At 39.9% G+C, this 19249-nt stretch overlaps 1 protein-coding gene across 1 annotated transcript; it reads left to right on the top strand.

The window, feature by feature from the left end:
* Positions 1-17054: 17054 nt before the first annotated feature.
* RD3 (RD3 regulator of GUCY2D) lies at positions 17055-18628 on the top strand. Its single transcript, XM_063290091.1, has 2 exons — positions 17055-17350; positions 18331-18628. The coding sequence occupies exons 1-2, from the start codon at positions 17055-17057 to the stop codon at positions 18626-18628; spliced, it is 594 nt and encodes a 197-aa protein (XP_063146161.1).
* The last annotated feature ends 621 nt before the right edge of the window (positions 18629-19249 follow it).

The following is a 19249-nucleotide window of genomic DNA, read 5'->3' as shown; positions in this document are numbered from 1 at the left end:
CAAAATAATAAATAAATTGATTGACTGATATCTTGAATGATTATTTCTTTATGGGAAGAAAAATGCAGAAATGAGTGACAGAGATAAGGCTTCAAATGGAGGTGGTTGTCTTCTGGCCCTCTTGTGAAATACAGTGTCAAAAGCAGAGGGTGATATAAAAGTTTAGTCTGGAATCTCCCATTAAAAAGTAGCTGGTTTCCTGCTACTTTTTGTCATAGTTTTACTGTAATATGACAGACTTAGAAGTTTTCCACAGGATTTAGGTCAGGGTTAGGTAATCTTTTGATCCAATAGGCACCTTGGAAATTTTGAAAACATATTGCTTGCCTGTTCACAAATTGGCTTCTCTAGCATATGTGGCCAATCACAAAACAGGCATATGCCAGGAGGAAAACTAGAAATCTTGAATTCAGCCAGCACATCTAGTAAATAAAGATGATACTGGAGGCAATGCAGCTTGTCAGATTCCTGCTTGTTTATTTCTTTATTTTATTCGGAGAATCTTTAAGAAGTACAATAAAAAAAATCAGATGCTTAACAGGTGCCCATGAGTGCAACATTGCTTACTCTTCTTTTAGTTCATCTGGATAATATATATATGCCCTCCCTCCCCCATATACTATACAATTAACTCACTAATTTAAATAGGTTGATTATTTGAAGGAAACCCACACTTTTCACATGCAAATTATTGTATAACTGAATCATGTGCATCTTGTTTTGGACAAAACTGACCTTGCAAAGAAGTCTCCATTTCCTGTCAATAGGAAAAGATGGTATAGGTTTACTACTGCAACTGTTAGACAAATGATAAGTGACTCCATTCATGTAGTTAGCCTTTTTATGAATGTTCTAAAACTTAGTTCCAAATTGATTGGAACTGAAGAAGGCACTAAAGGATTCAAGCCATGCACTCCTCCCTCTTCTCACCACTAATATTCTCCAGCTTGCATCTGATCGGCTTGAAAAACAAAACAATTGCATGACTTGATTCAGGAGGAAGAACTCTTGATTAATACAGGAAAAAAGAGTTCTGTCAGAAGCTTTTGAATTTGACTGTTATCAAGGAATCTTCACAGACCACATTATTCCCATATAACTACTGGTTAATTTATATGCAGCCCCCAGTTGAATAAGATCAGAAGTCAGGAGATGTTGTGACTAACTATGGGGTATTCCTATGAATTGAATGTTGCTCAACTGCTTAATATTCCTGGCATTTGTTATCTTCCAGCTTCTCAAATTATTTTTCTGAGTTGATCAGAGCTAATGAGTTATTGCTGGATGGCAACCAATGGAGACTGAGTCATCTGCCACCAATTCACTTTTAATTACACACCTAGCAAGTTTATGCCAGACACCTTATATACTAACTACTATTATAATTTGATATGCAGGACAGTAGAGGTAATCTGCCAGGCTAAAGCTGAGATTTATGACGACAGAAACATAATCCTCCATGATTAATGAGGAGCTGAAAACTCCTCATTAGTTTAACTCCTTGGTTAGTCTAGTTGTATTATTTGACAAAAATGTTAAAATCCAGGGGTTTTTTTGCCTTGACAGACAATTTCAGTTACATGAAATAACAATCTGTTCTTGCTAAATCTCTTAAAATTTTTAAAATTAGACATATCTGCATTCCATTTTTTCATCCTGATATTTCCAGCCATATGTTTCCAAAAACTTCCTATACTCTGACACTGTTGCCATTTTTATATGTATTCTGTTACATAACTGGGCTTCGGATGGAGGGATTCGGTGCCTAAAGAATCTGAACTTCTCTAGTCTAACACAGCTGAGCTGTTTGGCTACCCTAAACAAATTCCCTACAGTGCTTTAATAGGAGAAGGGACAAACTAAAAACAAATGAGCAAAAAGAAATGGAAAAGAATGGAGAGGTGCAAATATCTTACCATCCTTCTTTGTCTTACTGGGCTGTGCTTAATTGGCACTTGCTTTGGCTGGAGGACTTCAATCACACCTTTGGATTGTTGAGCCCAGCAGAATTTGACAGTTCATGTGAGTATATATGAAACTGTGGACTTCTGTCTTAAATCTTATTTGAACCATTTGTTGCAAAGTTTGTACAGTGTAATTCTCCCTACCTCAAACTGAGAATTGAAGGGAGGAGGAGACTCTAGGCCAGTGTTTCTCAACTTTGGCAACTTTAAGAAGTGTGGAATTCTGGGAGTTGAAGTCCACACATCTTAAAGTTGTCAAGGCTGAGAAACACTGCTTCTAGACATTATCTCATCACTTCCTCCATCCTAATTTTTTACCAAAAAAAAAGGTTAAGGAGCACACTTGGAACAATACTTTTGATTGGAAGCCCTGCAAGCTAGACACATGGATAAACTCTTGACAACTTTTCCCAACCTGGCACCCTCCAGATGATAAATCCTTTTGATTTAATTTAATCCAGAAGTCAAAGACACTACCTCTCTGCTTCTAGAGTTAAAGTGGTGGTCATGACTTTTACCAATTTACTGCCCAACTCAGTACCTTCCAAATGTGCAAGAACTATGACTCCCAGTGTTAATGGTGACTGGGAATTCTTTTAATTTATTATCTCAACCAACCAGGCAAAAGCCAAATCTGAACTAAACAAACTCGGGCTTGATTGCCTTAAGGACTTTTTGTTTCCTAGAAATTTGCCTGGCCTCTGAGACTCTGCTCATCGCATCTTCCTCTTGGACTGTAATGGTTGTACACAAGAAAGAAGGCCACCTCAGAGGTGGTCTGCAGTTGTATGAAACATCTAGGCAGAGATGCAGCTTGCTCTCTCTCTAATGGTTTTTATACCCAGTTAAGGGATACTTATTTCAATAGATGGTTAATATGCAGTTTTCACTGCTGTGTTTTTTTTAATTGATAGTTTAGATTATACTGGGTTGTATTCACACATATTTTAGATACATCTGTCAGATTTATCCATGATTTGTTGAACAAGCCATATGTTTGTTTTATATAACACTAAGCCAAAACTCATGATTTACAGATCACAATGAATAGGGCTAAGCTGAAGCCAAATAAAGCACATAATGGCTAGTAAAATAAATGTTAAGAGCAGAGCCAAATTGAAATCAGTGGGGCAAATAAGTCATGACTGAACAGAATTAAATGGAGATTCAACTCAGTATTTTTAATTTGTATATTTCCCAGTTTTATTATTTTACAGTTGTATTGTATTTTTATTGAAGTTAGCTGATCTGGGTGCTCTATGAACAGAAGTAATATATAAACATTGGCACTGCATGGGCATCCAGAAGAGGAGGCAATTGATAAAATGTGTGTTGTGATTTTGTTATAGAAACATGGCTATGTATATGCCTGCATGTAACATAGCAAGCCAAGTGTAAAAAGGCATATCACAAAACATATTTTGTCACCAAGTTACATATATCATCACTTGCCATTGTCTTGTGGAGGCCTCTTCCATCACCCCTGTCAAGATTTAAAGCAAGAATTACAAGGAGATAAGTTTGTTAAATGTTCCCAAGAAAGTGTTTTGCAGAATTCTGATTAAAAGGATATGAAAGATGACAGTGGGCAAAACTGCAGATATGCTAGGTTGCTTTATGCTAGACAGGGGGTGGGTGGGGTATGCAGACCAGATTTTTGCTCTTCATCAGGTCACTGAGAAATGAATGAAAGCGAGAAAGATCATTGTATACTTGTTGAGTTAGAGAAAAATATTTAAATAATAGAATTGCTATTGAATTTTAAAATGTTTTTATGCTAATATAGAGTTGATGGTTGGTTGCCAGATGTGGTAAGAGCAATATATGATGGAAATATATGGCAGGGTAAGCAGTTAGCTGCGCCCCTAGAATGGCTATGTTACACCTCTGCTCCATGAGCTGCGGTGTTACCAGTTTGTTTCCAGGGCCAATTCAAGGTGCTGGTTTGAAAAGCCCTTCATGGCATGTGGCCAGGTTATTTGAGGGACCGTCTCTTCTCAATTACATCTGCCTGTCCCATCAGATTTGGCAGAAGAGGTATCTTGCACGTCCTGTCTGCTAAGGAGCTGCATCTGGCAGGATCCAGGAGATCGGTCTTTTTTTCCGTGGTGCCTGCCTTATGGAACATCATTCTCCTCAAGGTGAGGTTGGCTCCATCCCTGTAAATTTTCCATAAGTCTCTCAAAACTTGATTATGGCATTAGGTCTGGGGTTCCCAAGTGAATGGTGAGTTGCTGAGGTGGCTCCATTGCTGCTAATATAGTGTTGCCCTCTCCTTCCCTTTTAATCATAACTTCAATATTTTTACTTGTTAATTGTTTTTATATCACTGTTTTACAGTTTTTTTTATTGTATGCCTCCCAGAGTCATGTTTTTTGGGAGATAGACAGCCATATAAATATGACGAATGAATGAAGTATAGTGTTATGAGGATAAATGGAAGGGTTCACCAATGGTTCAGCACTGAATAGGGAATAAAACAAGAACGTGTGATGTCCCCTTTGTTGTTTAATGCATTTATGGAAAAATGTACAAGGATGTGAATGTATGTTTTTACAGGTAGTTGATGCCAGCTGAGAATGAAAATTATTGCAGCAAATATTACATAGATAGTATACAAATTATACAAATTAAAAATACTGAGTTGAATCTCCATTTAATCCTGTTCAGTCATGACTTATTTGCCCCACTGATTTCAATTTTGGGGCAGAAAAAAAGATTTACAACAGCATGTTTGTGCCACAATTTATTGCAAATAGGGAAAGGTCTGGACAGGCTTAAATTGCCCATAGCTGGGCCAATGTTACAGGAGTATTTTCTAGGCTGTCCATATGTCCTTGAGACAAAAATGGGACATTGGGATGGCAAAAATGGGACAGGGTTAAACTTATGTAATATTCCTTATTCATGAAAAGGTAAGACGGTAAAAAAAGTTTTAAAGAGTTTTTAAGTTCCATTTGCTGGTCCTTAAACAGATTACTGTATATATAAAAAGATTTTATATATCAATCAAGCTGCTGCTCTCCCTTGAGGCTTGCTGCGCTTGTGTCACTGAAACCCGTCCAATCACCAGTGACAGGTTCACAGGAACTTTCAAATTTTTAAGTACCGTTTTTTTAAAAAAGGGACAAAATTGACTTTTATATTAAAACAATGGGACGGTCAGGAAATGTGAAAAAAAAGGTACTGTCCCGTTTAAACGGTACATATGGTCAGCCTAGTATTTTCCCTCTTATTCCAACACCATCCAAGGACAGCCTCAAGGGCTGTTGAATCTCATAAGCTTTGTCACCCATTACCTCGGAAGGCAGTTGGACAACTGGCACTCCCTGGTAAATAAAAACAGAATAGGAATAGGCAATGGAGACAGAGAATTTCAAGTCAATTTTTTCTTGTTTTTGTTGTTTATTCGTTCAGTCGCTTCCGACTCTTCCTGACTTCATGGACCAGCCCACGCCAGAGCTTCCTGTTGGTGGTCAACACCCCCAGCTCCCCGGTCATGATTAGGTGAATAGCGTTATAATTCAGCAGCGGGGAAAAACCCATGCTAAGGCCAGCCTGCATTTACTTTTCTTCCACATGAGCACTCCACGTCCCTTCCCTCCGCTTACCACCCCGACTTTTCCCTCTCATCAGGTCCTACTACAGCTCTCTCCCGTCCTGCCACAGACCAAAGAAGCTTAGGATGGTCCCCATAGCAACAGCCAATCAGAAGCCAGGAAGGCGGGGGCTCTTCGGGGGAAAAAATAATTCCGCACGCCCTGATTATGCAGGCAAAGATAGGGACTGGCGGTGGTGAAGCAGCAGCAGCAGCAGCGCTGAGCCGGGTTACCGACGCTCGAGAGGGCGCGCAGTCTAGGAGCAGCCGCCTCGCCTTGGCAGAGAGACTCTTTTAGAGAGTTGTGCTTGGATTTGTTCCTCGGTGCGAACAAGCCACCCGGTGAGTCGAAAGGCGTCAGGGAACTTGCAGAAAGCTACACAAAGTTTGGGGAAAAGGTACGAGTAGCAAAGGTTAGCTTTCTGCTGCTTTCCGGGCGCTCTGCGTAGTGCCCCCCGCCCCCAATTAAGCGAAGCTCAGATGACGGTGCGGACACCCAGCTTGTAAATAAATGCGCCGCGTTTGTTACTGTATACAGAAAATACTTTTTGGAAGAGAGACCCGCTGGAAATCAGTGGCGCTTAATTCCAACTGAATGTGGAGCATCACTGTGCTCTGCAATGAAGTCGTTTTATTCCAAATGGACCAACGAAGGTGACGTGGGTGATACACGAAGAGTACATTCAACTCTGAAATTCTGCGCGAAGTATAGCTAATGCCCTGGGAAGTAACGCTTAATCTCCTTTTCCCCATTCGAGGCTGGTTCGAAGGCGGGAGTTTGGCCATGCCTGTATTTGCTTCCATTCCTCATCCCACTACCTTCTTCCTTTGCTTGAGTTTTAAGTGCTGTTAGGAAAGAAAGTTTAAGTTTGTATTGCTTCTTAAGGCTGTTAAATGCGAAAATCTAACGCACCCACCCCCTTTCTTAAATTTACAGATGTTAAGTAATCCCTTAATTTGTTTGTATAGAAAATAATTCTTTTTTGTCTAGCTTTCATGAAATATTCTCTTTTTATTGAAAAGTCTAATATAGACTTCTCCAGAATCTGGAACTCTCCAAACAGGTTAGAAGAACAACTGTCAGAATTCTCAGCCAGCAATAGCTCCAGTTGTGGGAAGCTGGAACATTGATGAAGGAAGTGACTGATTTTGTTCATGTTCAGTCAGAATTTAGTTCAGTGGGACTTACTCTTAGTAAGTGAAAAGTTAAGACCAGATAAATTGATACGACTAATGAGTAGAAGGAAAAGAATTCCACAATTAGGAGACTGTCATGAAAATAGTACCAAAATGTGCGTTATGCGCAAGCATCTTCCTGATCTGGTGTTCAGTGAATGGAAATAGTCTTTTGTGCATAGATTCCTGTCTAAATCATGGTATTTGCATAATAAAGAGTGCAGGAAAAGGAGGGAAATGTACATCCTGTACCAAGGTTTATAGCTGATACTAACAACTTTGGCTGTTCAGCACTCTTTGAGTAATGACTGATCCCATCTTCCTCTTCTTCCCTACTTCCATTTATTTTAGCACTGCCATCCTTTCAGAGGTTTCAGCAAGTGGAAGCACCTAGCCAAATTTGTTCTTGGAAACTAAGCAGGCTCTGGCCTGGCTAGTACCTGGAGGGGAGACTTCCAAGAAGTAAATGGGCTGTAAAGTAAACTGAAAACTTGGGGGGAAAAAAAACATCCTGGAGCAGGGTTTCTCAACCAGGGTTCCATGAGAGGTCACTAGGGGTTCCCTGGGAGATCACAATTTATTTTAAAAATTATTTCAAATACAGACAACTTCACATTAAAGAGGTAAACTTCATTCTTTATTTTTAGTTTAAGAACACTGTTGATGCATATGAAATGAATATAATGATTTTGTAACTTGTGGCCTGTATTTGAGCCTGGATGTGCAGAGGTTCCCTGAGGCCTGAAAAATATTTCAGGTCTTCCTCCAGGGTCAAAAAGCTGTCCTGGAGGAAGGGAGTGCCAAACCACTTTGGTACTGCTACAGTGATAATGACAGTTGTGTCCATGGAGTAATGAAGGAGTTGAGCTCAACCTAAAAGATACTGTTTGCTTTTTACACCCTTTAAAGCACCAGCCGTTTGTTGGGAGAAAATAACTCCCAACACAGGCATTAACCTGTACACAGATTAACCTACATGTGTGCAAAGAACCACCCTCTTAACTATCTTTGCTATTACTGTTTGAAGAGTTGAGAAGTATTCAGATAGAAAAATAATGTATTTAAGTTTATTTTATGGCAGAATGAATCTTGAAGCCACCACTCCTAGGCTAAAGACAAAGACCAACTGGAATATTGGTTCAAATTCCTCTAATTGTTTTGCGTTTTGTCTTGAATTTCATAACATTGCTTTCATACAGCAATTACATCTGGAATCTGTTAAGATTAAAAATTAGACAGTGAATTAACTTCAATTTCATTTAAACTGTAAGCGTTTTTTTTTTTTTTTGCAATTTGTTTTAAAATGAGGATTTTCAGCATTATTTTAATCATGGCTGTTTCCCCCCCCACACCCCATGGAATAGGTATTAAGCTTCAGCATCATTATTGCAAAGCTATTTATAGGAACTTGGTTCAGCCAATGCTTACTTGAGAACGTTGCAAACTAGGAATGATTCATCATGTTATCAAGCAAAACAGTTCTCACTTCATCACATGGCCTCAGAATGTCATCTACATTAAGTGTTGAATTTTAATAGTTATTTTATTTAGTGGAAAACCAAATCAGTGATTTTTTTTAAAAAGCTGTAACTGAGAATATTCTATTTTAAAAACCATTTGGTTCAAATTGATGACAGATTGGGATGGTCCTATGGTAGGTAGGTTTCCAGAGTATAAAACACAGTAATGGAACGTTTTCAGTAACTTGCAAGTGCCGACAGCCAGGCCTCTTGAAGGAGCTGATTGTTGCAGAGCTCTGGTAAATTATTTAGAGAAAGCACACATACAACACTCAGTGCAATTCCTTTCCCTAATTTCTCTAGGTGCCAATTAAAGAATCAGTTTAGAATCCTTTAGTGAGTTATGAGCACACACAATTTCAAGTATTACTAAGTTTTATTGAAATAGAACATGCATTGCATGCACTTTCACTTTTGCAGTCATTCATCCATTCATTCACCTGACTTGCAACCAGAGCTGGGCCAGTCCAAGATGGGTTCTTGATCTAGGCACAGGGCTCTGCTGTGATCTTTTCTTTCACATCTTTTATAGTTTGGCAGTTGCCGGCTAAATTGCCTTGTACAATGCTGATTTACAAGCTGCTGTTTTAGTATTTATTTCTCCAACTGGTACCCTCTTTGTTCTGGAGTTGGCTTCTTGTCCCCCCCTTTCATCTTAGTATGCCAGGTACCTGATAAGATGTGAATGTGTGTTCCTCGCTTTCAAAGAACAGCACTGGGGACTTGCTTTTCTTATATTGAAGCTGCCTCTCTCTCTTACAGAGAGTAAAAATCCTTGTTTTTATCACACTAGTTGTCATTTTCATGATGGGGGTGCAGCTAAATTATGACTCCAATAGAAGAGAGTATATGCAGCTCAGGGTTGAACTGTGGAGTCCTTGGTGCTCTCTGAGCTTGGCTGTTTGTTTGCAGATGTTTCATTACCTGACTAGGGAACATCCTCAGTGCGGGTGCATGTGGGGTTTGCTCCCTGCTTATATGCAGTAGCTTGCCCTGCCAGAGTTGGTGGGGATGTGGTTATCTCCTAGGTAGTTCCTTGATCAGGGCATTGTTTTCTGATTTATGGATTTGCTGATTAAAGAGGGTTGAATATGGGAAGAATGGCAGTATGATGTAACCTTATAAAAGGAGGAGAAATAATAAGTTTGTTAGTTAACTGCTACAAAGATTGGAAGTTGCTTCTTTATATATCTTTTCTTTTTCTGTCACTTGCACTACTTTTCACACCTTTTTATCTTTTTATTTTTTTCTTACTTTAACTTCATATTATTTCAAGTTTCTCTTATTTTTATGTAAATCCTTAATAATAACAAGACCAGAAACTACTAATGTTTATTTCTGGCCTAGGACATTTACAAGTCTGCTTGTGCCTCCATTTTCTGAAGAAGAGCAATTTAAGGGCTAGGAAGTTTGCCCAGAATTATCATTAATATTTTATATAGAAATAAATTGTATTTGTATAAAGTTGGTTTATTTTTCCATCTTCCTCTTCTGGCTCCTTTTAGTTGTAGGATGCTCCTCCAGATGTAGTTATTAAATTGTTCACATTTGTTATTTGCCTGAATTCTGTCAAGGAAATGCCACAGATTATAATGAATGTGGCTGGTGTTTTTAAGCTAAAATTTGCCACAGGCCTAATCATCAGATTATCCCCAGTGGCTTTTCTGTTCACAAGAAGGAGTTTAAACATGCAAGAGGCTTTTCAAAGTCTTGATGGAAAAGCGATTTTGCCTAAATTGCTTTTTAGATTTAAAATGTTCTTATCCCCAGTTATATATAGAGTACCTTTGTGCTGTATAATAATCTGTTCTTCCTACCATTCAGAGAAATAGCTACATATTAATCATAGCTACACACAAAGCATAATTTAGCACATAATTTATGTTAAGTACCAACAAAATCAGATGGGTTTAGACCTCAGATTTATTCCATTACTTTGGAGCTTAGTTGTGAATCTGGATGTTATTGGATGATGCCCAGAGATATTATAAATAAAAAATTATGGTAGTGTGCCATTTTAGTTACATAATGTATGAAAACCTTCAAATTCTAATCCAGTGAACAGACTTTGGCTTCCTATTAAAAGAAATGTTGCTTCTAGGTAGGTATTAAGACTTTACATCTCCAAAAGTTTCCAAGCACAGAGAAGCACAAAAGCAATGTTTCTAATCTTAGCAATTTAAGTCAGACATTTCCCTGCTTGCAGAATCTTTGAGGGAAAAAAGTGCACACATGTACATGTTCCTTCTGTTGATTAACAGTTGGACTGCATTTGTGTTACAGTCCATTAATATTTCCTCTGGAAAGTGACCTGTGACAATTCATTGTGCAGCTATTCTTTTTTGCTCCTTTGGTAATTTTTTGCAGCAAGGAAAACATACATACCCATGAAGGTCTACAAACAAATATTACAGTATCCGTCTCCCATAAAATCTATGTTCAGTGGGCAATGATTGTACCAGGTGTTCAAGGTTGTGTGACCATTGTGTGTGGCCAAAAAGGAAATGACTGCTATTATGTTTGTATCTCAGTCCCTCAAAGCCATTTGAACCTATCCCACAATTGCATTCACATCCACCATCTCAAAAAGCTAAATATGAGTAGCATACTAGGAGTCAGCTGATTGACTAATTGCTATGAAAAATTATGAGCCAGGTTGGTGTAGTAGTTAAGGCACCAGGCTAGAAACTGGGAGACCGTGAGCTCTAGTACCACTTTAGTCACGAAGCCAGCTGGGTGACCTTGGGCCACTCTCTCTCAGCCCTACGAAGCAGACAAGGGCAAATCACTTCTAAAATCTTGCCAAGAAAACTTCAGGGACTAGTCCAGGCAGTCACCAGGAGTCAAGAATGACTTGAAACAAACAAACAAGACACTAAGTTACTGCCCTGACCCCTAAGCTGTCACAGTTCCAGGGAAAACAAAAATTTCCTCCCACTCCACATGAAAGGTAAAGAAAATAAATTACTAGCAAGCCCACTCCCTATCGCCCATACATAATTTTAGTATGTATACATTTCTCTGGCCATTTGCAAAAGGAGGAAATGTATGTGCCTGGTCCAGAAGGAACCTTTTGACGGACAAAACTGCATTCCTTCTTCAAAAGTTAATGGTGCTACATTGAGCCAAAAGATAGCATTTTTCACAGCTACATGCTTTCATAATAGTTCTTTGCATAGCTGCTGTTGCAGCAGCAAAGTGTGGCTATGCAACTGACATTCTTAGAACTAGCAAGCAACAGTCCAGGCAAAGTGAGTGAGGAAAACTTACAAAGTACCACCTCTCTTTCTCCAACAACCAACAGTATTAGACAATCCCTGCCCCCCCCAAATGTTTATTGCTTTAGCTGCCCAGAAATATCCAAGTTCTGGAGGGAGTGGAGAGATTTGGCAAGGAGGGATAAAAGTTCTTGCCAGTGGGGTCCCCCTCACAGCTCAGAATTACAAGTGTTGCACACAAAATGCCAGTTTGGCTCAGCTTTAAACAGTGATAGTGTTGTAAGATTACAGAGGTCTGGAGCTGGTTTGAATTCTTCTGAACTGGCACAGAATCCTTGCATGGAGGAGCTGTGCTAGCTGGGGAATTCTAGGAGTTGAAGTCCACAAAGCTTAAAGTTCCTGAGATTGAGAAACACTGATCTAATAAAACAGTCTGGCAATTCTCAAAAGTGGGATTTCCTCCTGTTGTGTCCTAGTGCTTGCTTGAGTAACCTAATAATTCCTAATACTGATTTATCTTGTTTACTTAATTTTGTTAATTTAGCTAGTATATTTTTATACTGCTTCCCATGGAAAAACATCTTCAAACAGTTTGTTGTTGTTTATTTGTGTAGTCGCTTCCGACTCTTCGTGACTTCATGGAGCAGCCCACGCCAGAGCTTCCTGTCGGTCGTCAACACCCCCAGTTCCCCCAGGGATGAGTCCGTCACCTCTAGAATATCATCCATCCACCTTGCCCTTGGTCGGCCCCTCTTCCTTTTGCCTTCCACTCTCCCTAGCATCAGCATCTTCTCCAGGGTGTCCTGTCTTCTCATTATGTGGCCAAAGTATTTCAGTTTTGCCTTTAATATCATTCCCTCAAGTGAGCAGTCTGGCTTAATTTCCTGGAGGATGGACTGGTTTGATCTTCTTGCAGTCCAAGGCACTCTCAGAATTCTCCTCCAACACCACAGTTCAAAAGGATCGATCTTCCTTCGCTCAGCCTTCCTCATGGTCCAGCTCTCGCAGCCATATGTTACTACGGGGAACACCATCGCTTTAACTATGCGGGCCTTTGTTGTCAGTGTGATGACTCTGCTCTTAACTATTTTATCGAGATTGGTCATTGCTCTTCTCCCAAGGATTAAGCGTCTTCTGATTTCCTGACTGCAGTCAGCATCTGCAGTAATCTTCGCACCTAGAAATACAAAGTCTTTCACTGCTTCTACATTTTCTCCCTCTATTTGCCAGTTATCAATCAAGCTGGTTGCCATAATCTTGGTTTTTTTGAGATTTAGCTGCAAGCCAGCTTTTGCACTTTCTTCTTTCACCTTCATCATAAGGCTCCTCAGTTCTCTTTGTTTTCAGCCATCAAAGTGGTATTATCTGCGTATCTGAGATTGTTAATGTTTCCTCCAGCGATTTTAACTCCAGCCTTGGATTCCTCAAGCCCAGCATGTCGCATGATGTGTTCTGCATACAAGTTGAATAGGTAGGGTGAGAGTATACAGCCCAGCCGTACTCCTTTCCCAATCTTAAACCAGTCCGTTGTTCCGTGGTCTGTTCTTACTGTTGCTACTTGGTCGTTATACAGATTCTTCAGGAGGCATACAAGATGACTTGGTATCCCCATACCACTAAGAACTTGCCACAGTTTGTTATGGTCCACACAGTCAAAGGCTTTAGAATAGTCAATAAAACAGAAATAGATGTTTTTCTGAAACTCCCTGGCTTTTTCCATTATCCATCGGATATTGGCAATTTGGTCCCTAGTTCCTCTGCCTTTTCTAAACCCAGCTTGTGCATCTGGCAATTCTTGCTCCATGAATTGCTGAATTCTACCTTGCAGGATCTTGAGCATTACCTTACTGGCATGTGAAATGAGTGCCACTGTTCAATAGTTTGAACTTTCTTTAGTGTTTCCCTTCTTTGGTATGGGGATATAAGTTGATTTTTTCCAGTCTGATGGCCATTCTTGTGTTTTCCAAATTTGCTGGCATATAGCATACATTACCTTGACAGCATCATCTTGCAAGATTTTGAACAGTTCTGCTGGGATGCTGTCGTCTCCTGCTGCCTTGTTATTAGCAATGCTTCTTAAGGCCCATTCAACCTCACACTTCAGGGTGTCTGGCTCTAGCTCACTGACCACACCGTCAAAGCTATCCCCGATATTGTTATCCTTCCTATACAGGTTTTCTGTATATTCTTGCCACCTTTTCTTGATCTCTTCTTCTTCTGTTAGGTCCTTGCCATCTTTGTTTTTGATCATACCCATTTTGGCCTGGAATTTACCTCCGATGTTTCTAATTTTCTGGAAGAGGTCTCTTGTCCTTCCTATTCTATTGTCTTCTTCCACTTCCGTGGATTGCTTGTTTAAAAATAATTCCTTATCTCTTCTGCCTAACCTCTGGAATTTCGCATTTAATTGGGCATATCTCCCCCTATCACTGTTGCCTTTTGCTTTCCTTCTTTCTTGGGCTACTTCCAGTGTCTCAGCAGACAACCATTTTGCCTTCTTGGTTTTCTCTTTCTCTGGGATGTATTTTGTTGCTGCCTCCTGAACAATGTTGCGAACTTCTGTCCATAGTTTTCCTATCTACTAAGTCCAGTCCCTTAAATCGATTCTTCACCTCCACTGCATATTCCTTAGGAATATTAGCAAGCTCATATCTAGCTGATCTGTGGATCTTCCCTAATCTCTTTAGTCTGATCCTAAATTGTGCAATAAGTAGTTCGTGATCGGAACTACAGTCAGCTCCAGGTCTTGTTTTTATCGACTGTATAGATGTCCGCCACCTTTGGCTGCAAAGGATGTAGTCAATCTGATTTCAGTTTTGTCCATCTGGTGAAGTCCATGTATAAAGCCGTCTCTTAGGTTGTTGGAAGAGAGTGTTTGTAATGCAGAGTGAGTTGTCTTGGCAAAATTCTATCAGCCTATGTCCTGCTTCATTTTGTTCTCCCAGGCCACGCTTACCTGTAATTCCAGGTGTCATTTGACTGCCCACCTTAGCATTCCAGTCTCCTGTGATGAAAATAACATCTCTTTTAGGTGTGTTGTCCAGTAGGTGCTGCAGATCCTCATAGAACTGCTCTACCTCAGCTTCTTCAGCATCTGTGGTTGGGGCGTATATTTGGATCACTGTGATGTTAGATGGCTTGCCCTGGATTTGAATTGAGATCATTCTATCGTTTTTTGGATTGTATCCAAGCACTGCTGTAGCCAACTTTACTATTAATTATGAAGGCTACTCCATTTCTTCTGTGGTCCTCTTGTCCACAGTAGTAGATCTGGTGGTCATTTGATGCGAAGTGGCCCATTCCAGTCCATTTCAGTTCACTGACGCCCAGAATGTCTATCTTGAATCTTGACATCTCACCAATAACCACATCCAATTTGCCCTGGCTCATAGATCTTACATTCCAGGTTCCAATGGTGTGTTGATCCTTAGAACATCGGATTCGCCGTTCACCACCAGCACCGTCGGCCCCTAGCCATCCTTTCGGCTTTGAGCTAGCTGCGTCATCACGTCTGGGGCTAGTTGAACTCATCCTCTGTTCCTCCCCAGTAGCATTTGACCATCTTCCGACCTGGGGCTCTCATCTTCCGATGGTATACTGACATATCTCTGGTGGTACTGATCCATTTAGTTTTCATGGCCAGAATACTGGGGTGGGTTGCCATTACCTTCCCCAGGGATCGCATTTAGTCTGACCTCTCTGTCATGACCTTCCCGTCTTGGGTGGCCCTTCACGGTTTAGCTCATGGCATCATTGAGGTGCTCAAGCTCCAGCACCACGACAAGGTAACGATCCTTTGCTGAAGTGAAACGGTTTACAAATCATAATATGTAATAATAGAAAAAGTACAGTTTACAGTATAAAATCATATTAATTTAGAGGGGGAAGGAAAGAAAAACAAAAGCAAAAGCCCATCAATCATTGATCCAACATTTATATAGGGAAGACCTCGGTGAAGAAATGTGTCTTCAAGTGACCTGAGAGAACTCTTGATGGCTTCCTGTGGCTGTTACAACATTGGGAACATAATACGGTGCCATTTGTTAGAAACAGATGAAAACTGATTTGGTAAACTTACTATCATTTGTCCCTCCAGAAGCTTGTTATTTCTAACAGACATTCTTGGAAACCTTGAACTTCTTTAATTCGTAATTGTATATACTTATCCTTGTTTTTATAAATCATTAACGAGCTATCTCTAAACATCTTATTTAGGGCACACAGAAGCTTTTTCCTGATTGGGAGAGTTACACCTAGAGAAGGCCAAATACTTGCCTACCCCCTCATTTTTATCTGTTCAGAGTACTGTAGATTGCACTGTTTCATTCATTCATTCATGCCTTTTCTAAATTCAGGGTGTAGTAATCCTTGGTTTCCATTTCATTGTTTAGTGACTTAATGGTGACTTACTTAAAACTAGCTTTTTCAGGCTGGTGACCCCCAGAAGCTAGAGAAGTTCCCTTAAGTTTGAGGAAAGCTGCTTTAAAGCATATTTCATATTCCTTTTCATCTGCCTAACCTCATACTTTGGACAATGAAGAACTCATCTAGCTGAGCATTTTCAGTGCTTTACTTTATTGACTCTTGAGAAGTTTCTTAAAACAACACTGAAGAACCTCTTAACCTTGATGTTGAGAGAGTGGCTGACTACAGTGAGCTTTTCAAGTCTTTCTCCCCCAAGTTGCACTAACTGCAAGTAGCTTCCTGTTTTGTGAGGTAGCACTGAAAACTCCTGAGCAATAGGGTGAGGAAAGCCTTTTATGCAAACATCCTCATACATAAAGGAGGATGAAAATCAATATACCCACTGCTAGAAAAGGCTTTTTACTTGGGGGAAGGGGTTGAATATAGACCAATGTTTGGCATGAGAATGGCCACTTTCAAGGAGACTTCTGCTGTGAAGTGTGCCAAAGCACCTATCATTTTGTGGAAAGAGTTTGCTAGTGCAACAAAGAGTTAGGGTCCCCTCTTTTTTTTTTTTTAAGTTTCCACTTTCTGAAATATCAACGTTTATTTCTCCCTCAAAAAACTAGGGAAATTTCAACTCTACCATTGAGGATCAAGGCATCTCCAATTGGATTGGAAATGAATTCTGAGACCATGGCAACTGCTGCTAGTTCAGTATATAGTTCAGTAGATAATGCCTGAGTTGGGGAAAGAACATTAATTTGGATAAACTTGGCCAGATAGGCCTGTTCCAGTTCCTATATACCAAACCCAATGACTAAAACACTCTCTTCCAACATAGCTGATCAGATGTCCATTGGAGGTCAATAGGAGGACTATGAGTAAAGTGGTACTCTTCTACTTATGCTGATTCTATCTAGAATTCAGAGATCTGCTGCCTCTGACACAGCCTTCATGACTAAGAGTCACTGATAGCCTTGTTCTCATGTTGGTCTTTCTTGCTCACTAGAATGTGAACATTTTTGTTAACAGAAACAGCTGAGCAATATTTGTGTGTGTGTGTATGTACACACACACACACACACACACACGAATCGACATATATGATGTAAACATGAACATTTATGTTTTTATTTGCCCTTTGCAGATAAAGGAAGGAAAAAAGGAGAACATGGCATTGGCATCCTGGTTTGGGTGGAATGAACCTTCCAGTCGTATTTCTCAAAGGAGCCCAGTGGAAATGGTGACTGAAACCCTGATGATGGAGCTTGACTGGCAGATCAGAGAAGCTGGGAAACAACAGCGGGAGCGAGAAAATGAATATCGCAAGATCAAAACAGGAGTTGATTATGGCTGGCTGGTTAGCTACCCCAAGCACGGCTACGATATCAGTCCGGGGGAGCGTCTGCAGCTGGAGGATATGTGCTCCAAAATATATCCATCCTACTGTGGACCAATCATTATTAGGTATTTACTTGCAATCTGACAAATATATATAGCATGAGTATCAAGTGGCAGTAACATAATCCCAAAGACTATTCTGGCTGAGATTATGGATTCAGAAATCCATCACATTTAGAGGATGCTAGATGCAAGGAACTGGCTTGAATATCCAGCATTGAGACTTCATTTATTCCCTTCCCCGCCCCCTTGACTAGCTGAACTGGAATAAAAAAGGCAGAGTTGTTTCCTGTTTCTTAAACATGTTTATGAATGATTCATAAATGAGTCATGTTTTTCTAAATGACACTTCTACAATCAATTACTGAATGCTGATTGTGTTTGTATGTATGAAGAATTCGGCTCTGAGTACTGTGAGCCTCTTTGGAAACTCTTGGTAGAATAACTTACAGAAATATATCATGAATGCAATCAGTTGTTTCAAGTCCATATTCTGTCTTTCCATGCAAACGTTTGCAGTTGTCTCATGGGTTTTATCCAGAAGTCTGGTTATTGAAATGTTTTGCTTGGTGAAATTTGGATAGGATAACTTGCTGCCTACTACCAATTTAATCAAGTAACATCACTGCATATACTGTAATTTATACTGCAAAGTGATTCCTTTTTTTAGAGGACTCATATTTGATATAGATAGTGAAATTCAAATGATGAAAATGAGTCATGAGCTACCTTTTGTTCATTTATATTGACCACCAGGAGATAGTATGTATAAGTCAGTATAAGTAATCAGTAAAAATCAGTGTTAGTCAGTATAAGTAATCAGTACAAGTCAGTACAAGTAAAACCACCATGCAGGATATACATTGTGTAAAAATAGAGAAATGTGCCCCTCCCTCCAAGATGGATGGTGGTAGAAGTTGTGTAAAACTGATACGTGGTAGAATGACATAATGTAACATCCATCTCTTTCTGCTCCGAGGGTTTAAGTGAAGGTGGACTGTATATACCCTGCTAAGACTAGATTCTTTTGCTCACTTGTTTCTTAGATTTCGGCAACTTATTTCTGAATATGAACCAGAACCTGGGGAAATACCTCGGCTTTTCCGTTCAGTTCTGCACGATGCCACTGAGAAAATCAAAGAGGAAGAGGAAGCCAAGAAACTTGCAAGGCAATGGAACACCAAGCCCAAAACCAGCCTCTCCCTCACCACATTCAAATCCCGCACTAGGATTTCCCCCTTCAGCAGTGATATCAAGACCATTTCAGAAGATGTGGAGAGGGGCATGGATCCCACCAGAAGAATGTGGAGCATTCCTGAGTTCAGGGATACCAAGGACTACTGACTTTATTTGTAACATTAGTTTTTAGAAACAGACTATTTTATTTATTTGTGGGTCTATTTGCAAGAGGATTATTTTTGTCCTCTTTCCAATTGTCTCTCTGTTGGGGGGAAATTCACATGAACTCTTTTAATCCATGCATCTGTGCCTGAAGGTTCCTGTTTTTCTTGGGCAAGTACATAAGAAACCACTCAGGCAGATTAACCTCACCTATTACCAGCCTGGTATGCTGTGAACTTGCATGAAAAACTACATATATCTCAGCCTGGGTATTTGAAGCTTGCCTTTTGTCACCTAAAAGAGAGGCCCAGGAAGTAATAATGAAAAACATGCTTGTGTATTTGTTTTAGCTTTGTTTTGGATTTCCCTCTCAATCCTTTTGCTCATGATCACACAAAGATGGGCATACACTATACAACACCCATCCCACAAATCCCAACCAGCCATTTTCCATCATATGCAGGGATCCATAAATAAAAAGGCAGAAAGAATATCTTTTAGAGCTGTCCAGCATTAAACTTAAAAGTAAACATCACAAGATGGCAGTGGTTTCTTCTTTTTTCCATTCTGCCAAAATGCCACCAGGCACTGCTGTCAGCATCATGAACTGGAGGGATGCCAATA

This window comes from Candoia aspera, chromosome 1 (assembly GCF_035149785.1).
Source record: "Candoia aspera isolate rCanAsp1 chromosome 1, rCanAsp1.hap2, whole genome shotgun sequence".
Taxonomy (NCBI): domain Eukaryota; kingdom Metazoa; phylum Chordata; class Lepidosauria; order Squamata; family Boidae; genus Candoia; species Candoia aspera.
This window is presented reverse-complemented; position numbering and strand designations above follow the sequence as displayed.